General features: G+C 62.8%; 1 protein-coding gene across 4 annotated transcripts in view; it reads left to right on the top strand.

Moving 5' to 3' along the window:
- Positions 1-3823: 3823 nt before the first annotated feature.
- The window catches only part of PLXDC1 (plexin domain containing 1), a 69785-nt gene continuing 49665 nt past the window's right edge, over positions 3824-23943 (top strand). For 2 of the 4 annotated variants that reach the window (XM_075911686.2, XM_075911685.2), the window contains exons 1-2: positions 3824-4051; positions 20786-20937. In XM_075911686.2, coding sequence (XP_075767801.1) covers positions 3931-4051; positions 20786-20937 — 273 coding nt within the window. In that variant the 5' untranslated portion in view covers positions 3824-3930. The remainder of the gene's footprint in view (positions 4052-20785; positions 20938-23943) is intronic. The other 2 variants (XM_075911684.2, XM_075911683.2) reach the window with 2 other exon arrangements.

Raw genomic sequence — 23943 nt, 5'->3', positions numbered from 1 at the left:
TGGCTCTGGGCTGATGGACTCTGAGCACCTCTGTCCGGGCCAGGCGCTGCCTGGAGACTCAGGGAGGCAGCGGTTTGGGGTTGGCCCTGGAGGGCCGGTCTCCATGGACTTTCTCAGCCTGGGGCTGGCGGTGCGGACGGGGTGCCCCAGGCCAGAGCCAAGCAGGGCCCAGACGGAGGCGCTGCCAGACAGCCGGGGTGGGAGCTGATTCTTGGGCTCACTAACTACTCAAGAACTCAGTGAAATGCTGGCGGGGGCCGGGAGAGGGAAACAAGGGGGACACGTTTCCCCCAGCATCTCTAGGAGCATCGGGGGGGCTGTTGGCCCCCCGAAACTAGCAAGAATCGGGCCCCCAGTCCTGAAGGCCAGGGAGGGTGGGTGTGATCTGGATTTCTGCCTCACGGCAATACCCAGCTGACCCGAACCCGGCCCTGCCTCCCTCCCTCCCCGGTGCAGCCACTAGCCAGGCCAGAGCCGGGACGTGCCCAAGCGCGCAGGTGGGAGGCTTGTGCCGTTCCACGAGGAAACAGAGGAAGAGGGGGCGTCTGATGGTGCAATTGGCATCTGGGTGCCCTTGCGCTGTCGGCAGAGCAGACAGGAATGGGGGTGGGGAGCTAATGTACAGGAGCCAGGTGCTGGATATACACCCCCGGGATTTCCATGCCCCCCCGCTGGGGGGGGGTGCATTCCCCCCAAATTCCCTCCCAGTGGCCAATGCCGTGTTGCTACATTAGGCATTTTCCAACCTCCCTGTAAATTCCAGGGGGCTCTAGTTTCAGTTCCTGGGAGAATCCCTGCCTGAGACAGCAAATTCCAGGGGATCCTGTTTTGTCGTCAGAGCCCCGGGCCTGGAAAAGCAGCTACGGGTGGGCGGGCAGGAGGATGGGCTGGTAGTGGGAACATTCCAATAGTGGACACCCAGGTTTGCTTCCTGTGAATGTGCCCGAGTTCTGGGGAGCCCCAATTCCGCTTTCGGTGGGAGCCGTTGAACCAGGAATAGCAAACACCTAAGGTCACTCCATAAACAGCCAGATGCGGAGCACATAACTTTGCCTCCATGCCTCAGTTTCCCCAAGCAGGGCTGTGGGCTGGGATTGAGCTGTATTAGGAGAGGGGTGGCAGGCAGGGGGAGCCCAAGGCTGAGAAGTGGGGAGCAGGTGGCATGGCTGACTTGCTTGGACCCTACCCATGCAGGCCCTTAGTCCTTGGTGCCTCACAAGCAAAGATAACCTCACCCCCCCCCCCAAACCAGGAGCTTCAACCCTGCTGCTGGCTTGGCCGACAGAGGGTTAATCCTCTCTTGGGGGTAGGAGGCAGGCTCTGGAGAGAGTGAGGGGCCCTGTTCCCTATAAGCTGTGTGCTTGTGTGGCCACTTAGAGATGTAAATGCTGCCCAGCTGGTTAACAGAGCACCCATAGGTAGATTTTGTTTATACAGGTGGTGCACATCTACACATGCCTTGGTGCACAGAACAAAATTTATTCTGCACATGAATGGAAACAATCTGCACATGGACAGAAAAGATTAGAGGGAACACTGGTGAGGGGGGTCACTTGGACTGGATCATTCTTTTCCATTGTTGGTTTTCTTTATATGCCCAGGAAGGATGACCAGTGGAATACAGAATTACATTTTCTGCTCGCTAGATTCCCATCGGTAGCACTGGGGAGATATCAATAGTTCAGCTAGGGCAGTGGTGGGGAACCTCAGACCCAAGGGCCGGATGTGGACCCCAGTTTACCTGAATCTGGCCCCCAAGATTCAGGGGTTCATTGGGGAGCCCATGCTGGCATTCCAGCCCCTCCCCTCTCCCGGCTGCCCCACCACGGAGCTGGAGCAAACAAAATCTACTAGTCTGCCCCGCCCCCCAGGTTCTGGTGTGTGAGGGGAATGCAGGAAGTGTTCAGTCAAGGGCCCGTAAGCGCTGGGAGTCCGGGCTTGGCCTGATCCGGCTGAGCCGGGGCCGGGTTATTAATCATCCTCATTAATTGCAGCATCGCTCCTGGGGCTGCTCATCTGCCGTGCGGCTCTGCCCATTCATCTTCTTCCTTTAGCCTGCCAGAGCCTCTCTCTCCCCAAGCCAGTGTCCGCCCGGCCTACAGAGCTGGGGCGTGGGGCTGGCTCAGAGCCACACTTGGGGGTTCAGTCTATGGGGCTGCTGTGCTCTGGGGAATCTAGTTGGGTACCCCAGGGCAGATTCTGCCTGCCACAGATGGGTCAGGCCCCTCGTCCATCCCCTTCCCGGCTCTGGAAGAAATTCCCAGGGACTTTTCTGAGAGGGTTGAGGTCAAGGAGCTGGGTAGGGCCAGCGAGCCCTTGCAAAGGAAATTTCCGCCTGGGGATCTCCACCAGGACTCTGCTCCATGCTGGGGAGGGGGAGGGAGGGTGCTGGCCCTGCGGAGCAGAGGCAAGATCCTCTTCCAGCCTGCCCAGGGAGGCCCCTGCAGCGAGCAGTTTCCACCTGGAGAGGTGGTCTCAGGGAAGGTGGCTGTGTGTGTGTGAACCGTTCAAACTGGGCAGGGTGGGCGGAGGGTTAAATTAGTCAATGAGGGAGGGACACTTCTGCCCCCAGGTCCCACCTCTTCCTGAATTCAGGTGCATCCAGGCTGCTGTCCCTGCCCAGATTATGTTCTTATGTTCCCTCGCTGCCTCGCTCCTAGGACCTGGGGCTGGGTCTGAGACTGACATGGAACAAGGTCACAGATGCTGCCTGGTTGCTGTGGGGAGTGTGTGTGTGTGTGTGGGGGGGGGGGTTTCACAGGCGACTGGTGCCTGTGGAGAGGAAGTGCAGGGTGGGGGCCTGCTTCTTCACGTCTTCATGCAGCACACAGTCAACCTGCGGAACTCCTCGCCAGAGGATGGTGTGAAGACCAGGACTGTAACAGGGTTCAAAAGAGAGCTAAATACAATCATGGAGAACAAGTCCATTACTGGCGATTAGCTAGGATGGGCAGGGTTGGTGTTCCTAGCCTCAGTCAGAGGCTGGGAATGGGCAACAGGGGAGGGATCACTGGATGATTCCCTGTTCTGTTCCCTCCCTCTGGGCCCCCTGGTGTTGGCCACTGTGGGCAGACAGGACACTGGGCGAGATGGACCTTGGGTCTGACCCAGTCCAGCTGTTCTCATGTTCTTGGCCACCCAGAGGAACGGGAAGGAGCACCCCATTTAGCAATCCGAACTGTGGCCGGGGCACAAGGGGGGTGCTCCCACGTGTTGCCTCTTCCCCGGGCAGACGTGACTGCTGGTCCACGTCACCAGCCGGTGCTTTGTTCCTGGTGCTTCTCTAATACCCTCTGCCACCTGGGTCAGCTCCCCCCCCCAAGGATCTGGCTGGCTGGCACCAGTGCTTCCAGTGGCGCCTCCCCCCCCCCCCCCCACCATGGGAAGCAGGGTTATTAGCTATCACTTGTTATACAACCGGGGAAACTGAGGCAAGGAGCGGGGGAGGGATGCACCTGACATCAGACAGGGATTCAGTGGGATTAGACCCCCCCATAGCCCTGACTCACATTCCCCCCCTTTACCCCCACTAGCCCCTACTCCCCGCCCGGAGCCGGCAGGGAACCCAAGGGTCCTGGTTCCTATGTCCTCCCCATGCCTGCCAGAGCTGGGAGGAGAACCCAGGAAAAGCGAGGGGCATTGCCGGGCGCGGGCTGCAGGGAGTGGGGGGCACAGCCGGGCTGCGGCTGCAGGATGCCTCGGGTCCGACCCCCGGCTCTGGCTCCCCCCCCCCCCAGCCGTGGCCCCCACGCGCCAGCAGGGGGCAGGAGCGCTCGCTCTGCCCGCCTCAGTCTCTCCCGCACGGGCTGCAGCGCCGGGCTCGCGTCCCCGAACCGGGCGAGCCCAGCCAACGTCCCGCCCCGGCTCGGTCCGCGGGGGGCGCTGCGCTGCGGAGCCGCGGGACCGGGCGCTGCCGAGCCTGGACGGCCGATGCAGGGGCCGCAGCGGAGCCAGGGGCGGGGGGCAGAAGCGCCCCGGAGCCTGCCCCCCAAAATGCGATGGGGGGTCCTGCTACTGCTCGCCCTGCTGAGCGAGGCCGCGGGGGAGGCAGGTACGTCGGGGGAGCGGGGGGAGCGGGGAGGGGAGCGCGCCACGGGCGCCCCTGAGCGTGGGTGGCACGTGTGGTCCTGGGCGGGGAGCCCCCCCCGAGTGGGACTTGGCAGGTGCGTGTGCGCGCGCACAAGGGTCCCGGTGCACGGGGCAGAGGGGGACAGGCACCCCTGTGGGGGGCGGGGAGGGGGGACAGGCGCCCCCGTGGGGGGCGGGACGGAGGTACAGGCACCCCCGTGGGTGGCGGGGCGGGGAGGGGCGGGGGTACAGGCGCCCCGTGGGTGGCGGGGAGGGGAGGGGGTACAGGCGCCCCGTGGGTGGCGGGGAGGGGGTACAGGCACCCCCTTGGGGGGCGGGGAGCGGGGACAGGCACCCCCGTGGGGGGCGGGGAGGGGGGACAGGCACCCCCTTGGGGGGCGGGGAGGGGGTACAGGCACCCCCTTGGGGGGCGGGAAGGGGGTACAGGCACCCCCGTGCATGGCGGGGCGGGGAGGGGCGGGGGTACAGGCGCCCCGTGGGTGGCGGGGCGGGGAGGGGGGACAGGCACCCCCTTGGGGGGCGGGAAGGGGGTACAGGCACCCCCGTGCATGGCGGGGCGGGGAGGGGCGGGGGTACAGGCGCCCCGTGGGTGCACGGACTGTCATAGGCAGTTGGGCGCATTTCCCATGTGGCATCTCGGGGCTCCCTCAGGCCCCGCTTAGTTCCCGGGGGGAGCAGCGCCCTGGCCGGGGGCCGGTAGCACCCGCCGCTCAGGGCCGTGCAGCTCTCCGGGGGGGGGGGGTGGTTCAGAGGCTGCCGGCGGCTCCTGCCGGAGGGGAGGGCGCCGGCTGCCTTGGGGGATCCCACGCAGCCCACTGGAAACTGGGGAGAAGCCACAGGTCCCCAGCACTGGGCTGGGCCGGCTCAGCTTGTTGGGCTGTGACCACTAGGCCACCTGGTCACCCCCAGCTCCCCCAGTGTGTGATCTGGACGGTCCTTTCCCTGCCACCCTTTAGCTCCCACCCGCGGGCTGCCTGATGTGGGGGGCAGGGAAGGAAGGGGAGGGGAGTCACCCGGTGATTGCAGTTTACCTGGGGAGCCCCATGGCATGTGTAAGCCGAGGGAGCTGGATTCTCCCCCAGGCAGATCCTGCTCCTGCCTCTTGACTTTGCTGGGGGACTGCCCCCCGACTGCACCCCCGGGTGTGTCTGACCCTCATTAGGGCTGGCTGAGTGGGCCCAGCCTCTGGTGGGGAACCACCAAGCTGCCTGCTGCCACAAACTTCGCTCAGAGCTTGCCCACTGTTCTGCTGCGCATTGCTTGGACTCCACCCCAGAGGTGGCTGCATTTCCCTGTGGGCCTGGCCTGTCTAACCTGACCATGGTAGAAAGCGCTGCCATTGTTAGTACAGCGGGCTAGCAAGGGATACTGGTTTCCAAGGGACCAAGCAGCTAGGAGGGTGCAAATCATCAGTCAGAAGGTGCCTAATCTGTTAATGTTCCTGTTTTGGACTTTGGGGCCAGGTCTTCTCCTGCCTCCCACTCCTGGGGCACTCGGGGACCCTTCCTGCTGGCCAGCTCAGCCCCGGGACCTCTGCTTGAACACCAGACTCTTCCCCCTTCCTTTCCTTCAGCAGTGGTGCGAGGCAGGTGTGGGAAGGGGCGCTCCGCAACTGGCTGGGCCTTGGGTTGCCCTGAGCTGTCCTGAGGGGTGGGGTCTTTTGGGCATCCAACCCTTCCAGCCCGAAGTTACTATGGACAATTGCAGGGGGAGTTGCCAATGGGGAGGGAGAACATTTCCCTCTGGTCTGGAAGCGTGAAGCCAGCCCGACCACTAAAAAGAATTGCCCCTGATGGAGGAGGCAGGGGATGAGTTTGGCAGGTCTCAGGCCAGTTCTGAGCAGGCAGGTTGGTCCCTCCACAGCAGCTGCAGGGACCTGGTGGGACCAAGGCGGGGGTGTGGTGGGTGGGGGTCTCTCCAGGGCTGGGTGAATGGGGGAAGCTTGCCCTGCTATTACCTGGAATAGGCTGTGGTTATTTAATCTAGAGAAGATAGGAGGCTAGAAGTTTTTAAGGACACCTTTGACGAGCACATTAGGGGTGGGTGACTTCTTGCGGTCCCTTCCAGCCCTACCTTACTATGATCAACCCCCCAATCCCCCCGTAACCAGCCTATGCCTGGCATGAGACTGTAGGTTCTCAGCCTGCCCCCTCCCATCTGTTTCCTCTCACCCTTCTTTGTGGTTTGTAACCTGGCCTTTCAATCAGCTTCTGTACCAAATGACTGGAGGATAGCTAATGTGATACCAATACTTAAAAGGGCTCTAGAGGTGATCCTGGCAATTACAGACCAGTAAGTCTAACGTTAGTACCAGGCAAATTAGTTGGAACTATAGTTAAGAATAGAATTGTCAGAGGAATAGATGAACATAATTTGTTGGGGAAAAGTCGACATAGTTTTTGTCCAGGGAAATCGTGCCTTACTAATCTGGTAGAGGGGGTCAACAAGTATGTGGACAAGGGGAATCCAGTGGGCAGAGTGTACTTAGATTTCCAGAAAACCTTTAACAAGGTTCCTTGCCAAAGGCTCTTAAGTAAAGTTAGTTATCATGGGATAAGAGGGAAGGTCCTTTCATGGATTGATAACTGGTTAAAAGACAGGCAACAAAGGATAGGAATAAATGGTCAGTTTTCAGAGCGGAGAGAGGTAACTAATGGGGTCCCCCAAAGGTCCATACTTGGACCAATCTTATTCAACTTATTTATAAATGATCTGGAGAAAGGGTTAAACAGTGAGGCAGCAAAATTTGCAGATGATACGAAACTGCTCAAGATAGTTAAGACCAAAGCAGACTCTGAAGAGCTTCAAAAGGATCCCACAAAACTAGGTGATTGGGCAAGAAGATGGCAAATGAATTTTAATATTGATAAATGCAAAGTAATGCAGATTGGAAAAAATAATCCCAACACTACATACAAAAAGATGGGGACTAATTTAGCCATAACCACTGGAGAGAGATCTTGGAGTCACTGTGGCTAGCTCTCTGAACACATCCACTTAGTGTGCAGCGGCAGTCAAAAAAGCAAACAATGTTAGGAATCATTTACAAAGGGATAGAGAATAAGACAGTGGATATCTTATTGCCTCTGTATAAATCCATGGTACGCCCACATCTTGAATACTGCGTACAGATGTGGTTGCCGCATGTCAAAAAAGATCTCTTGGCATTGGAAAAGATTCAGAAAAGGGCAACAAAAATGATGAGGGGGTTTGGAACAGCTGCCATATGAAGAGAGATTAAAAAGACTGGGACTTTTTATCTTAGAAAAGAGGAGACTAAGAAGGATATGATAGAGGTCTATAAAATCATGACTGGTGTGGAAAAAGTGAATAAGGAAAAGTTATTTACTTGTTCCCATCACATAAGACCTAGGGGTCACCCAATGAAATGAATAGCTAGCAGTCTTAAAACAAACCAAAGGATGTTTTTCTTCATGCGGCGCACTGTCAACCTGTGGAACTCCTTGCCAGAGGATGTTGTGAAGACCAAGCCTTAGTTCAAAAAACAACTAGACAAATTCATGGAGGATACTTATTAGCCAGAACTGGATGACAGGGGCGGGATCACGTGATAATTCCCTGTTCTGTTCACTCTCTCTGGCGCATCTGGCTTTGGCCACTGTTGGCAGACAGGACACTGGGTGAGATGGACCTTTGGTCTGATCCAGTCTGGCCGTTCCCATGCTCTTATGTCCTTGTCCTTGTTGGGCTGGCCCTGGTCTCAGCATGCCGGCCAGTGGGGAGGGATTCCCACCAGCCATGGAGGTTTGGCTCACACAGCTCTGTGGCTTGGCCTGGCCTCTCACCACTTCCTGGCACTGAAGTTCGGAGCAAAGGCTGGTTATGAAAGGAGCAGCCCTGACAGAATCTGCGCTGTGGTCTAGGCAGTGCTGCCTTTTCCTGTTTCAACTGAGGGAGCCATTCTCAGGCTGGGAGAGACCTGGGAGAGACCTGGGAGAGACCAGAGAGAGAGCGAGAGAGAGAGAGAGTGTGTGTGTGTGTGAGAGAGAGAGTGAGTGCGTGAGTGAGAGAGAGAGAGAGACCAGCTGCTTGGATGGTGGAGCCTGGGGTTTGCAGGCTGTTTCCACAGTGAGCGCGCCAAAGGGCTGAGCAGATGATCTAGGCCTGAGTCCAAGCTCGGGGAACAGGTGGCAGTGGGGTCTAGAGCCGACAATGATCCATCAGGTTCTGGATTCTGCTCCGTGGTGGAGAAAGGTGCGTAGGCGCCAACGGGTGACAGGAATTGTGGGAATGGGTGTGGGGCATCCGGCCCTGGAGTGTGGATCCTGTGAGACATGGTGCAGGTTCTAGATCAGGGCTGGGCAAAATATGGCCTGTGGGCGGAGTGCAGCCCGCCAAGCTGCCAGATCCAGCCTGCAGACACACCCCACTCAGAAAAGTGGCTGCAGGACCCTGTTTGTCTTTGGACAGCTGTGAGCCCGGGGCGGGGCGGGGAGGGGGGGGGCAGGGGAAGAGGCTTCGCACGCTGCCGCCCCCCCCCCCGCACAATCCTATTGGCCGGTTTCTGGCCAATGGGAGCTGCCTGAAGAGCAGGTAGTCAGTCATAACATACATACCCATCCCCCCCACTCAGGTTTGTGACTCACATGGCCCCTGCAGCTGGGTGCAGGGATGGGGCAGGCAGGCAGGCTGCCTTAGAAACCTGCTGGGCTGCTGGCTGGGAGTCACCCAGGTAAGTCTCCCAGCCAGAGCCTGCCTCTGGCCCCCCAGCCTCTCCCTCTCCCCTCTCCCTCCCTGCATCCGTACCCCACATAATTCAAATCCTCTGCCTCCCTCCCAGACCTTGCACCCCAACCCCTACCCTCGGTCACAACCCCCCTCCTTCAACCAACCTCCCTCCCAGACCCCTCCTGCACCCCAGTCCCTTACTGCAAGCTCCCTTCTGCCCCAAAGCTCCATGCCAGACCCCGCACCTCCTCCATGAATATCAAGTGGCCCTTGACCACTTTCAAAATTCTTTCAGTGCCCCCCCCCCCACCGAAAACAATTGCCCACCCCGTCCAGATCGTGGGCTCTAGGGCGCACAGGTGAAGAGGAACATGCTGGAAGGGGGGCAGCAGGGAGACCGGGCTGGATGGCTGAAGGGAGGTCAGAGAGGGTGGAATTGTGGGTCGCAGAGAGGGGCAGGGCGAGAGAAGAAGCCAGGCGAGCGCAGGAACAGGCAGCGTGGCTGGGTGCCACGGTGAGGGGCACGCGGGATGTGCTGAGAGAGTCTGGATCTCTGCAGTGTTTCTCATCCCAGGGCTAAGTCTACGGCAGATCCTAAGTCCCCAGAGCTGCATCCGGTTAGCTCTGAGCTGGCTTTGCCTCCAGGGGAGTGGCCGGGGCAGTTGACGTGGGAGATCCGGGGTCCGTGGCTGGCTGGCAGGGCTGGGGAAGCCACCCATGTGTGAATGACCCTTGAGCTCAGCTTCTCCTGCCCCGGTTGGGAGCAGCCAAGAGCGGGTCCTATTGCAGGGGGGAACTGCAGCATCCCTCAGGCCGGGACCCTTGAATGCCTGACCCAGCACTTGGGCAGCGTCCCCCTCGACAGACACCTGCCCTGTCCCCCACAGACCCTCAGCCCCGCTAGGGGCAGTCAATAAGATGGGTCCTCACAGGCCAACCGGGAGGTGCCGGGGCCAGAGCCTCCAGGGCCTGGCGGTGCTGGGGCTATGAAGTGCCAAGCACTGGGCCAAATTAAGCACTGAGTCTGAGTGGTAAATCTTGGGGGGATCTGGCTGTGGGTTGGCTCATTGGGTGGCGGCCTGGCATGGCTCCAGGCTAGGCTCAGAGGTAGGGTTGCCAGGTGTCTGGTTTTCTATGGACAGTCCGGCTTTGGGGCCCTCTGTCCGGTAAAAAAATCCAGAAAATATCGGACACGTGCAGTGTCTGGTATTTCCTGGATTGCTGGCTGGGCGCCGGAGGGAAGCCTGGCGGGGGCGGGCGGAGGGGCTGGGAGGGGGCGCGATTGGCGCTGGGAGCCCTGGCCGCGTTGACGCCTTGGGGAGGAGGAGAAGCCCTGTCCCTGCTCCTGAGCGTGTGGTGGAGCCGCAGCCGGACTCACTCGCGCTTCTCCAGACCGTGCGCGGGACTGACAGCGCCCTGGGATCTGCACGTGCCTGGGTCAGTCCCGCCCCCCCCACCCCCATGCTTCTCCCGACCAGCTCCACTGACCCCGACCCCCCCGGCCACTCCTGCTTCCTGCCAGCTGGTTCTCCTCTGCCCGAGCTCCCCTGGCCGGCCGCGCTGCCCCCGACCCCCCGCCTGCCAGCCCTGCCTCCGACCCCCCCTTCTCCCCTGGCCGGCCACGCTGCCCCCGACCCCCCGCCTGCCAGCCCTGCCTCCGACCCCCCCTTCTCCCCTGGCCGGCCGCGCTGCCCCCGACCCCCCGCCTGCCAGCCCTGCCTCCGACCCCCCCTTCTCCCCTGGCCGGCCACGCTGCCCCCGACCCCCCGCCTGCCAGCCCTGCCTCCGACCCCCCCTTCTCCCCTGGCCGGCCGCGCTGCCCCCGAACCCCTGCCTGCCAGCCCTGCCTCCGACCCCCCCTTCTCCCCTGGCCGGCCGCGCTGCCCCCGACCCCCCGCCTGCCAGCCCTGCCTCCGACCCCCCCTTCTCCCCTGGCCGGCCGCGCTGCCCCCGACCCCCCGCCTGCCAGCCCTGCCTCCGACCCCCCCTTCTCCCCTGGCCGGCCACGCTGCCCCGACCCCCCGCCTGCCAGCCCCGCCTCCGACCCCCCCTTCTCCCCTGGCCGGCCGCGCTGCCCCCAATCCCCCGCCTGCCAGCCCTGCCTCCGACCCCCCCTTCTCCCCTGGCCGGCCACGCTGCCCCCGACCCCCCGCCTGCCAGCCCTGCCTCCGACCCCCCCTTCTCCCCTGGCCGGCCGCGCTGCCCCCAATCCCCTGCCTGCCAGCCCTGCCTCCGACCCCCCCTTCTCCCCTGGCCGGCCGCGCTGCCCCCGACCCCCCGCCTGCCAGCCCTGCCTCCGACCCCCCCTTCTCCCCTGGCCGGCCGCGCTGCCCCCGACCCCCCGCCTGCCAGCCCTGCCTCCGACCCCCCCTTCTCCCCTGGCCGGCCGCGCTGCCCCCGAACCCCCGCCTGCCAGCCCTGCCTCCGACCCCCCCTTCTCCCCTGGCCGGCCACGCTGCCCCCAACCCCCCGCCTGCCAGCCCCGCCTCCGACCCCCCCTTCTCCCCTGGCCGGCCACGCTGCCCCCGACCCCCCGCCTGCCAGCCCTGCCTCCGACCCCCCCTTCTCCCCTGGCTGGCCACGCTGCCCCCGACCCCCCGCCTGCCAGCCCTGCCTCCGACCCCCCCTTCTCCCCTGGCCGGCCGTGCTGCCCCCGACCTCCCGCCTGCCAGCCCTGCCTCCGACCCCCCCTTCTCCCCTGGCCGGCCACGCTGCCCCCGACCCCCCGCCTGCCAGCCCTGCCTCCGACCCCCCCTTCTCCCCTGGCCGGCCACGCTGCCCCCGACCCCCCGCCTGCCAGCCCTGCCTCCGACCCCCCCTTCTCCCCTGGCCGGCCACGCTGCCCCCGACCCCCCGCCTGCCAGCCCTGCCTCCGACCCCCCCTTCTCCCCTGGCCGGCCGCGCTGCCCCCAATCCCCTGCCTGCCAGCCCCGCCTCCGACCCCCCCTTCTCCCCTGGCCGGCCACGCTGCCCCCGACCCCCCGCCTGCCAGCCCTGCCTCCGACCCCCCCTTCTCCCCTGGCTGGCCACGCTGCCCCCGACCCCCCGCCTGCCAGCCCTGCCTCCGACCCCCCGTTCTCCCCTGGCCGGCCGCGCTGCCCCCGACCCCCCGCCTGCCAGCCCTGCCTCCGACCCCCCCTTCTCCCCTGGCCGGCCACGCTGCCCCCGACCTCCCGCCTGCCAGCCCTGCCTCCGACCCCCCCTTCTCCCCTGGCCGGCCACGCTGCCCCCGACCCCCGCCTGCCAGCCCTGCCTCCGACCCCCCCTTCTCCCCTGGCCGGCCGTGCTGCCCCCGACCCCCTGCCTGCCAGCCCCGCCTCCGACCCCCCCTTCTCCCCTGGCCGGCCGCGCTACCCCCGACCCCCCGCCTGCCAGCCCTGCCTCCGACCCCCCCTTCTCCCCTGGCCGGCCGCGCTGCCCCCGACCCCCCGCCTGCCAGCCCCGCCTCCGACCCCCCCTTCTCCCCTGGCCGGCCGCGCTGCCCCCAATCCCCTGCCTGCCAGCCCCGCCTCCGACCCCCCCTTCTCCCCTGGCCGGCCACGCTGCCCCCGACCTCCTGCCTACCAGCCCTGCCTCCGACCCCCCCTTCTCCCCTGGCCAGCCACGCTGCCCCCGACCCCCCGCCTGCCAGCCCTGCCTCCGACCCCCCCTTCTCCCCTGGCCGGCCACGCTGCCCCCGACCCCCCGCCTGCCAGCCCTGCCTCCGACCCCCCGTTCTCCCCTGGCCGGCCGCGCTGCCCCCGACCCCCCCACCTGCCAGCCCTGCCTCCGACCCCCCCTTCTCCCCTGGCCGGCCGCGCTGCCTCCGACCCCCTGCCTGCCAGCCCTGCCTCCGACCCCCCCTTCTCCCCTGGCCGGCCACGCTGCCCCCGACCCCCCACCTGCCAGCCCCGCCTCCGACCCCCCCTTCTCCCCTGGCCGGCCGCGCTGCCCCCGATCCCCTGCCTGCCAGCCCCGCCTCCGACCCCCCCTTCTCCCCTGGCCGGCCGCGCTGCCCCCGACCCCCCGCCTGCCAGCCCTGCCTCCGACCCCCCCTTCTCCCCTGGCCGGCCGCGCTGCCCCCGACCCCCCGCCTGCCAGCCCCGCCTCCGACCCCCCCTTCTCCCCTGGCCGGCCGCGCTGCCCCCGACCCCCCGCCTGCCAGCCCCGCCTCCGACCCCCCCTTCTCCCCTGGCCGGCCGCGCTGCCCCCAATCCCCTGCCTGCCAGCCCTGCCTCCGACCCCCCCTTTTCCCCTGGCCGGCCGCGCTGCCCCCGATCCCCCGCCTGCCAGCCCCGCCTCCGACCCCCCCTTCTCCCCTGGCCGGCCGCGCTGCCCCCAATCCCCCGCCTGCCAGCCCCGCCTCCGACCCCCCCTTCTCCCCTGGCGGGCCGCGCTGCCCCCAATCCCCTGCCTGCCAGCCCTGCCTCCGACCCCCCCTTCTCCCCTGGCCGGCCGCGCTGTCCCCAATCCCCCGCCTGCCAGCCCCGCCTCCGACCCCCCCTTCTCCCCTGGCCGGCCGCGCTGCCCCCGACCCCCCGCCTGCCAGCCCTGCCTCCGACCCCCCCTTCTCCCCTGGCCGGCCACGCTGCCCCCAATCCCCCGCCTGCCAGCCCCGCCTCCAACCCCCCCTTCTCCCCTGGCCGGCCACGCTGCTCCTGATCCCACTCCAGTATCTCCTCCAGCCAGCTGCACTGCCCCCGACACCTCCCCCATCTCCCCAGGCCAGCCGCGCTGCCCTGAACCCCCGCCCCCCATCTCACCCGGCCAGCCATGCTGCCCTGACCCCCCACCTGCCAGCCCCTCCTCCGACCCCCCTTTCTCCCCTGGCCAGCCACGCTGCCCCCAACCCCTCCCCCATCTTCCCAGACCAACCGTGCTGCCCCGACCCCCCCCCCCACCTGCCAGCTCTGTCCCCCGGCGCCCTCATCTCCCCCAGCCAGCCGCGCTGCCCCTGACCCCTCCCCCATCTCCCCTGGCCAGCTGCACTGCCCTGACCCCCCGCCCGCCAGCCCTGCCCCACTCCCAGCTGGTCTCCCCCCGCATCAAGTGTGTCCAATATTTTTTCTAAACCTACCTGGTAACCCTACTGAGAGGTGAATGGCACACGTCTGTGTGTATGGGGGGGCAGATCAGACCCACACCCCATTGAATGACTGGAAAGGTCACAGAACATCCCCGCCCTCCCCTGCTCCTCAGAGCTTGGGCCAACTCGCCTGCTGGTGCGGACAGGCCCTGCCTCGTGGGACATGGCCGGTGTGTGACTGAGGCCGAGGGCTCCCTTGTCTCACCCCGAGACTCCTCCGGACAGGGTGGGGGAAGCAGGTGGGAGCGGAGGGGCAGCGGCGGGGGGTGTCTGGGCTGGAGCGGCAGCAGGGGTGCAAGGCCAGGCCTGGGGGCAGGAGCGAGCGGGCAGGCCCCTGCAGGCATGTGGCGGGTGTCAGCGTGATGGAGGAGGGAGCTGGATGTCGAGGAGGACAGCCCCCCCCCTCGCTGGGACCCTGAGCCCTGCTCCCAGCAGCCCACGCCCCCCCGGGGCAGACTGTGTGCAGGGCAGGGGCTGCTCCCTGCCAGGCTGGTGCTATTCCCTGCCTGGGGCAGAGGGAAGCTGCTGCCAGTGCCCAGGCCCTGCAGGGAGTGGGGTGCTGGGGGTGGGGCGGTGACATGGGGGGAGTGGGGAAGGGGGATCTGAGAGCCAGAGAGCAGTGCAGGGGGGAGGGATGCAGGGGGCCCCCAGGAGCAGCCCGGCTCTAGCCCTGGCAGCTGCCCCCCCCATACAGCCCTGGCCCCCCCACTCTCCCACCAAGCCCACTGCTGGCAGCAGGAGATGAGTGGTGCTGCGGAGGAGGTGGGTGGAGTTAGAACTCTGAGCACACCTGTGCAGCCACGCCCCCTCGTGGGAACTTCCATGGGGGGGGGGGGGTTTGCTGGGGGGCGGGGGGGAGGGACAGACTGTGCACCGCAGCCTGATCCCAGAGGGGGTGCCAGCTGCGGGGCCATGATGGGGGCGGGGACCATGCGCAGCGTCCTGGTTACAGGATCGGGGTCACCTGCCGTGACCCCATTTCCCAGTCCTGTTGGGAGGGGCACACGAGAGGGCTAATCTCAGTAACACTCGTTTATCTCCTCTGCCTCCCACAGGGGACCACAGGGGTGAAGCTTTGGAGCCCGGCACTGCAGGGTTGGGAGCGGGTGGTGGCTTGCAATCCCCACACTCAAAGCCGGAGGCATTTCCCGGGAGCAGTGGGCACCAGCTTCCCAATGCGTGAGCCTGGAGATTCCCAACCCTCCACGGTGGGGTCCTCACCCTTCGTGTCCCACCGGGCCCTGTTGCTGTTAGCAGCTAGTGCATCCTACCCCAGAGCTGGCCGCATTTCCATGGTGAGCGAAGTGATCCTTTCCTGTAGCTTCGGACAAGAGGCACCGTGTGTGGGCGAACTATCTCGGCGCATGTTGCCTAGCTGTAAGAAGGGGTGTGAGCTGGGGTAGGAGTTCCCAGGCTGAGCTTGGAGCACTGGATTCTGGCGGCTACCTTGGGCCTGCTACCTGCGATTGTGGGGTATTTTCAGGCTAGTCTTGGCTCCTGTGTTCCCTGGAAGCTGAACACTTGGGTGGCTGCCCAGGAGAGGTTCAAATACCATCCAGCTGATGAGCAGCGTGTCCCCCTCTGGCACCCTGTGTTCCTGCTGGTGGTGCACCTCCACACATGCCTCGGTGCGCAGAGTAACATTTATTCCACACATGGATGGAACTAATTAGCAGGAACATTGCTTGGCTCATTCTGGAGCTGGGTGGAGGCCGAGCGTCTCTCTTGACATGGAGTTGTGTTGGGCTAGCTGCGTCTCAAGCTGCCGCTGACATTTACAGCTCTCGGTGCGGCAGGAGCAGTTTGTGCCGCAGTTGGAGGTTTGGGGAGGAAATTGGAGCTTCCCTGGGCTGCTTGCTCGGATGTGACGGTTAATCAAGGCTTGTTAGAGCCGCTCCTGATTCAAAGCAGAGCTCCGGGGATGCTCCGCTTTCCGCCAGCACGTCAGGCCTCTGCCTGCTGTAAGGGAGTCAGGGTATGTCTACACTACCCTCCTAGTTCGAACTAGGAGGGTAATGTATGCATACCGCACTTGCTAATGAAGCCCGGGATTTGAATTTCCCGGGCTTCATTAGCATAAGCGGGGAGCCGCCATTTTTAAATCCCCGCTGCTTCGAACCCCGTGTAGCGCGGCTACACGGGGCTCGAACTAGGTAGTTCGGACTAGGGTGCCTATTCCGAACTACCGGTACACCTCGTTTCACGAGGAGTAACGGTAGTTCGGAATAGGACCCTAGTCCGAACTACCTAGTTCGAGCCCCATGTAGCCGCGCTACACGGGGTTCGAAGCAGCGGGGATTTAAAAATGGCGGCTCCCCGCTTATGCTAATGAAGCCCGGGAAATTCAAATCCCGGGCTTCATTAGCAAGTGCGGTATGCATACATTACCCCGCTAGTTCGAACTAGCGGGGTAGTGTAGACATACCCTCAGGGATTTGAACCTGGGTGGGCAGAGCAAGACGGAGAAGTGGGGTTTGAAGCTGAGTCTCCATAGAGGGGGATTCAAGCCCTGCCCACCCCGTGCCATTTCAGAGCACAGATGCCACTAGCCCAACACCGGCGGTGTGGCCTCCACTTCCCCCCTCCGTGCCTCAGTTTCCCCATTTATAATGTGCGCAGAGCTCTGAGCATTGTTCTACGTTTGGAGACAAGACAGGCTAGGTCAGAGAGGAGGGGTTCTGCTGGACACGCAGCCTCCTCAGGGGGCTTAAATAAGTCCCCGAGGCTTTATGTAGCAGCAGAGTCAGAATTCGTGGCTGCTAGTAGGGAAGGAGGAGCGTGTGTCTAGGTCTCAGTGTGGGAGGGTGAGGTTCTCTGCCCCGTGTCACCTCGGAGGCAAGACTAGTTGATCAGAAGCCTCCGCCACCGATTCTTTCTGTGGCCTTGGTCAACACATCTGAGTTAAACCCCCTCGACCCAATGGTCCCTCTTGGTGTCGGGGGGCAGGTTGGCTCCGGCCCAGAACTTCCTGACTCTGGCCCATCTCCCTATGATGGATCTGAGCCTGAACTGACCCAAAGGCTCCCCCTCGGAGGAGTCCTGCTCCAGCCACTGGGAGCTGCGAAAGGCTGGCAGCTGTGTGTGAGTTGGAGCAACGTCCTCGGCAGAGCACACGGAGCTGCTGGGTGGGCGTGAGGCAACCAGGGTGCGGGGGTGGAGGGAGGCAGCCACGTGCAAGACGCTTCTGCAGCCGGGCCCCCATCCCGGGGTGGCTGATCGTAACCCGCCGGACCCACTGTGTTTCGGAGCCATGCAGCAAATTACACCCCGTCCCTGGGCACACATACATGTGGCCTCCCAGCCCCGAGATCTCGGCTCTGACCTGCCTTAGGTCACATGACACAAGTTTGTTGGACGCCGATGCCCCTTGTGCCGGGCAGTGCAGGTAGCAAGTGCTGGTGAGGTCAGGCTTTCAAAGAGCGCTGGCAGGGTGGGGGCAACGTTCCCTCAAATTTTTTCCACCCATGTGCGGAATACATTTTGTTCTGCGCACCAAGGCAAGTGCAGATGTGCACCACCCACAGAAACACATGCTGCCGGCTGTAGGCGCTCTGCTAAACAGCTGGACGGCACCTGAATCTCTCCTGGGTGGTCGCCTGAGTGCTCAGCTTACAGGGAACACTGGGTGAGGGGGAGGGCTGCAGGTTGGCACTAGCAGAGCAGGACGAGGGATGCAGGCAGAGAGATTTAGGGGCCCGGCAGTTGCTGCCGTCTGCGCTGATGGAGCCGGGTGGAAAGAATTTACCAAGGCACCCGCCCAAGTGAATCCTAAATCCAGCCAGGGCCATCAGGAGTGGAGAAGGCAGAGGGTGGGGGGGACGGTAGCAGGAGAGGGGAGCTGGGCGGGGTTGGGGGACTTGTGTGGCTGTGGATCTGGCGCCTCCTGCTGGCTGTAGGAGCTGCCTGCGTTGGAGAGGAAAGGGAGGAGTTGTGCTCTGGCCTAAGCCCTCCCAGCCAGCTGGTTTTTTGGGAGTGGGTCCCCATTTAGCAGTGGGGAAGAGCAGCCCCAAGCCACCCTGGGTTTGGCTGAGCAGGGGTGCTGTGCACCAGTTGGATGGCCCCCCCTAGAGACCCTTCCAGGCCCTCCCTCCATCTGTGGGCGGCTAAGTGCAGGGTTCATGGTGAAGCCAGGCTGAGCTGGGAGGGGCACGTCCCAGAATAACCAGCTGCGGCTGGATGCTCGTTGGCGAGTCCCTTCGCAGGCTGACCTCCCTCTAACCGCCCTGCCGCGTCCCGGGGCCCGGAGCAGGCCTGCTGGGCCTGGAACAGCTCGGAGAGGGGCCCTGGTTAGCTGGCATGGTCCAGAGAGGTGTCCGACCCTGCGCCCGGTGAAACCAGGGGGGAATTGCCCACACCCCAGGCTAGGGCAGCCTGCTGCTCGCAGGGCGCGTGTGCAAGTCATGTCACCCCAAGACACGCTGTGAGAGCAGGAATGGGGTGAATGTCCGGGGGGGGGGGGATTCAGTGTGGGTGTTGGGGGGATGGCTAGCGTGGGTTCCTGGGAGGGGGTTTGCATGTGTATGTCTTGTCCTGTGTGCTGCTGGTGGGGGGGGGGGTGTATTTTGTGTGTGAGGTTTTTTTAAGCAGAGTTAAAGATACACACATGTCAGGCTGTTTGGCTTGTGTTCGTGTTTGCTGGGGCTTTGCAGGCCTGGGGACCAGAGGCCCGTGTGGGTAGGTTTGGACATGCATCTCTTGGCGGTGTTTTGGGCAGCGCACTTGCCAGAGGGCTGGGTTGGCTGTGTCAGTTAGGTGATTGTGAGTTGTGCACGGGGTGTAGAAGTGTGTGAGTGTGCAGGAGGCTGTTGTGGGTCTGGTTGTGGCAAACAGGAGTGAGCATGCAGAGGGTGGTTGTGGCACACGGGTAAGCATTAAGGGGGCTGTTGTGGTACATGGTTGTGAGTGTGCAGAGAGCTGCTGTGTGTCTGGTTGTGGCACATGGGTGAGCATTTAGGGGACTGTTGTGGGACTGGTGGTATGTGAGTGTGCAGGGGGCTGTTGTCTGTCTGTGGCACACAGAGAGCTGATGTGGGTCTGGTTGTGTGGCACACGTTAGGCGTGAGCGTGCGGGGGGCTTTTGTGGGTCTGCACACGTTGGGCATGAGTGTGCAAGGGGCTTTTGTGGGTCTGCACATGTTGGGCGTGAGTGTGCAGGGGGCTTTTGTGGGTCTGCATATGTTGGGCGTGAGTGTGCAGGAGGCTTTTGTGGGTCTGCATACGTTGGGCGTGAGGATGCAAGGGGCTTTTGTGGGTCTGCACACATTGGGTGTGAGGATGCAGGGGGCTTTTGTGGGTCTGCACACATTGGGCATGAGCGTGCGGGGGGCTGTTGTGGGTCTGCACACGGGCGTGAGCGTGCGGGGGGCTTTTGTGGGTCTGCACACGTTGGGCGTGAGCGTGCAAGGGGCTTTTGTGGGTCTGCACACGTTGGGCATGAGCGTGCGGGGGGCTTTTGTGGGTCTGCACATGTTGGGCATGAGTGTGCAAGGGGCTTTTGTGGGTCTGCACACGTTGGGCATGAGTGTGCAAGGGGCTTTTGTGGGTCTGCACACGTTGGGCATGAGCGTGCGGGGGGCTTTTGTGGGTCTGCACACGTTGGGCGTGAGCGTGCGGGGGGCTTTTGTGGGTCTGCACACGTTGGGCGTGAGCGTGCGGGGGGCTGTTGTGGGTCTGCACACGTTGGGCGTGAGCGTGCAAGGGGCTTTTGTGGGTCTGCACATGTTGGGCGTGAGCGTGCAAGGGGCTTTTGTGGGTCTGCACACGTTGGGCGTGAGCGTGCGGGGGGCTTTTGTGGGTCTGCACACGTTGGGCGTGAGCGTGCGGGGGGCTTTTGTGGGTCTGCACACGTTGGGCGTGAGCGTGCGGGGGGCTGTTGTGGGTCTGCACACGTTGGGCGTGAGCGTGCAAGGGGCTTTTGTGGGTCTGCACATGTTGGGCGTGAGTGTGCAAGGGGCTTTTGTGGGTCTGCACATGTTGGGCGTGAGCGTGCAAGGGGCTTTTGTGGGTCTGCACACGTTGGGCGTGAGCGTGCAAGGGGCTGTTGTGGGTCTGCACACGTTGGGCGTGAGCGTGCGGGGGGCTGTTGTGTCGCGTGCCAGAGGTGCCCAGGCTGGGTGTCCGGGCTGCAGTGGGTGGCACAGACTCTTCTGAGGGCGGAGCCAGCTGAGGGGCGGTCCCTGGGGTGAGGTCAGGCGGCCGACAGGGGTTCAAATGGCTCTTAGCCCATGGTGGTTTAGGTCACTGTTGCCCAGTGACTTGGGAGTGGGCGCCAGGACTCCTAAATTCTCTTCCCTGCTCTGCCAATGAACTGGCACGTGTCCTTTCCCAGCTTTGTGCCTCAGTTTCTCTTGCCCACGCATTGTCTGTTTCGACAGCGAGGTCTTTGGGGTGGGGCCTGTCTCTCATTCCAGGTAGCTTCTGGCACCGGGGCTGCTGGCCTCAGCCGTGTGGCAACGCTACTGTGAATTGCCGGTGCCCTGCCCTTGGGGGGCTGTAGGTTTCCCAGGGAAGGGGGGGATGTTCGCTGACGTTCCATGTCCTGGGAGGGGCGGGGAGCCAGGCGAGCTGATGAACAGGGCTGGGGTGATGGCTGCCGAGGCTGAAACCCTGCTTTCTTCCCAGGACAGAGCGAACCTCCCTCTTCGCTCCTCCTCCCCCAAAGCCCTGTCAACCGGTCCCATCTCGCAGCGCCCCACCTCCTCACCGGCATCCACACCCTTAAATTTACCCCCCCAGCCCGTTTAGTCCCTACTGGGGCGCAGGAATCCTTTGGTGACGTCCCCTAAGATCTGGCCTGCGACACTGGACCCATCTCTCCTGGTCACACGGCAGCCCCTTGGGGAAACAGGAGGCGTTTGATCTCCTCCGGATTTAAGGCTCCCTATCTCGCTGGCTCCTCCCTCCATGGGCCTCCTGATCCCCCACTCCCTGTGTGCGCCTCAGGACGCCTCCACGGAGAAGGGACGAAGCTGCCAGACTGGAGAAGGAAGACGCGGGAGAGTTTGCCGGAGACTGACGGGACTCGCATAAGCCAGGACCTGGGAGGAGGCAGTTTGGCTATGGACATCCTCCCTGACAATAAGACGCAGATTGTGGTGAGTCGGGGTAAGGTGGGGGGTTGCACGAGGCTGCCCTGAGGGCATGGAGGCGGTTGTAGGTTTGAGGGACCTTCACCCAGATTCTGTGTGTTCTGAAAGGCCACGAGAGCGGCCGGTGAAGCAGAAACGAGCCACCTGTTGGGGGGAGGGGAGTGCCGGGAGCCCCGCAAACGCCACACGCGTGGCTCCGCCCAAAGGTCACGCGTGTCCTCGAGACACTCAAAGGCTGCCAGGAGAGCCACGGGGCTTGGCCACGGTTACCAGAGCCACGCAACGTCCACGTGGCCCCCACACATGCTGGGGAGGTTGTAACAGGGTGGCTTGTCCTGAAAGGGCCAGGGCCGCGTGGTTGTAGAATGAGCCACGCCCAGGCAAGACCAGTTTGATTGTAGCCTCCTGCTGGTTGTTATAGAGAAAGTGGGGAGGAGTACAGGAAAGCGACGAGAGGCTGTGGGGTGTGCTGGGTTAAATCACAAAAGTCCTGTTGGGGTTATCGCCTGGTGAGCTGATCTTGCCACTGACAGCTGCCCTCCTGCCTTCTGAGGCTCCCTACCACCCTTTCCTGCTGAGCCAGAAGCTCTGGTCCCCCCCCAACCAATGCACAGAGTTGGGGTTACTGTCCCCCCACAGAGCCCAGGAGGGCTCAGCTCTAAGTACTCAGCACCCAGAAACCAACGCCCTCCAAAGGGACCAATGCCCCAATCTCATCCACTTTACTCCGTGTAAAAGTTTTGCACAGAAAAGGCTCATAAGGTCGCCCTCTTCATGGATGAAAGAGAGAGATGCACAGTGGTTGCCTTCTCCGCCCCTCCCCCGTAACAATTATTGACACTGGGCTTGATAATAAACAGAAGTGTTTTCATTAAATATAAAAGTGGGGTGTAAGGGATTGCAAGTGAAAAGGGTCAGATCAAAGAAAATGCCTCAATTAAAATGAACAAAAACACTTGGGGCTAGTCCACTAAGAAACTTGTTACATGCAAATTCTTGCCCTAAACAGCTGTTCATCTCTCAGGTAAAGAGCTTCAGCTTCAAGTCAGAGCTGATCGTTACTCTGGCCTGGGTCTACAACTTTTCAGAGTTCTTCCTTGTTAAGTGTTCACTTAGTGTTGTCGGTTTTGACCGGACAGTCCAGTATTTGAGCTTTCTCTGTGGGAAACAAATCGAGACAACATCAATGGGGAAAATCTAAATGTCGGGTATTTTCTAAATCAGATGGAATGTCGATTGTGCTGTAACGTCAAGTGTGTCTGGTATTGTTGTTGAAACCATCTGGCAACCCTGTGTCCACTTAGGTGGGCCAGGCAGTTTTAAAGGTCATCTGAAGACAAAATCTTGGTGGTTTCCCATTGCTTAAATAAACTTCCCCCCAGGGCCAGAATCCTTTGTTCACGATCCTCTGTCTCATGGAAAAACACCAGATTCAAGATGGATTCCGGTCACATGTCTTTCTAGGAGCAGCCACTGTCTGGGCTCATAGGACACACAAGCCTAATCAGCGGTCGTTGGTTTGATCACTGAATCGTTCAGTTTCCGGGACATCGGTAATGGCCCTGGTGAGCCCCGACAGAATTACAAACAGCTCCACACCTCTCATTTCGAACTGCGCCGACAAGAACGAGACAGGCACAGAAATAGGACAGGCAGGTGCAGCGCATTGCAACTGCAACACTGGCACGTTACATGAATGGCTTTGCATAAAGCATCTTCGAGTTATGCATGTTCATAGCCATAAGCCAATGTTTCTAAAGCATGGCGGGGGGGGGGGAGCGGGGAGGGTGACAGGGTCTATGAAGGGCTCCTATGGGGAAGGCCCGGAGCCTAAGGATGTTGCCTGGAAACCCACCTGGAGTTGGCGCCTGGGAGTTGGGGGGCATAGAGGCCGGAGCTGGAGGGTGACGCTCCAGCATGGAAGAGCTGGGGAAGGGGCTGTGGGAACAGACTGGCCCAGAGGAGTGGGGGCGGTGAGGAGACCCCAAAGGGGCGCTTGAGAGGGCAGGCGGGAGGGGCAAAGGTCTGCTGATGCTGCAAAGCAGCCGTGTCCTTGGGCCCTGAGCCCGCGGATGTATCCGGGAAATGCTCGAGTTCTGTGACCGTCCCACTCTCCTTCCCAGCTGGCTGCAGGAGCCTGGTCCAAGTTCTGTGGGTGCCCCTGGCGGTTTGGCCTCCCTGGGTTATTTTAGTCTTGGGCCGGAAGCTGGAGCGGCTGCTGGCAGGCGTGTGGGGAGAGCCCAGAGGCAACCACGCCCGGAGGTCCAGCTGCCGGTTGGGCAGGGCAGTGTCCGGCTGTCGCAGGAACAGTTTCTCCTGGTGGCTTGAAGGGGCGACATCTGAGAGGCCGGGCTCCCTCCAGATTTACCCAGCATCTCGTCCGTAGCATCCCAGACACGGGAGGTCTTTCCCCTCGCTCTGCCCTGGGCTCTGCACCTGGCTCGGCAGGCCCTGCGCCTGGCCTGCCGCAGCCCCCTGCTTTCCAATCCAGCTCCCTGCCCCGCCCCCCGGCTCAGAGCTGCCCTGGCTAGAAAGGATGGGGCACAGGGAGGGGGCAGGGGGCAGCTCTCTGCTGTGATGGTTCCACCCCTCCCCCCCCCAGCCATTGCCACGGAGATTTGGGTTTTAATAAGCAGCAGCTGACGGGGTTGCCGTGCGGCGGATGGGAGTCAGGGAGGCAGCGTTACACCCCATGTTCCTGTCCGCCCTGCCACTCGGAATAACCCGCCTCCTCTTCCTCCGTCCCAGCCAGAGGAGCACGGGGGGCATTTGGGGGTCTCATTTCCCCCCTCCCACTGCAACCTCATCTCCTCTTGCCCCTGCCCTGCCCTGCCGTCCAGATAGGCAGGGCTCGGGGGCAAGATGGGCGAATGGAATCCCTCTGCCAGCTGTCATTGCTCACTGGTATCTATACCCTGATTCTGGGAGCGCCGCAGGGGGGGGCCTGTCCCCAAAGGGTTTCCCAGGCCTGGCCTTTGTGGCAAGGACTCAGGGCAGCAGCAGCACCCCTGG

The sequence above is a fragment of the Pelodiscus sinensis genome, chromosome 29, assembly GCF_052426305.1.
Source record: "Pelodiscus sinensis isolate ZL-2025 chromosome 29, ASM5242630v1, whole genome shotgun sequence".
Classification (NCBI taxonomy): domain Eukaryota; kingdom Metazoa; phylum Chordata; order Testudines; family Trionychidae; genus Pelodiscus; species Pelodiscus sinensis.
This window is presented reverse-complemented; position numbering and strand designations above follow the sequence as displayed.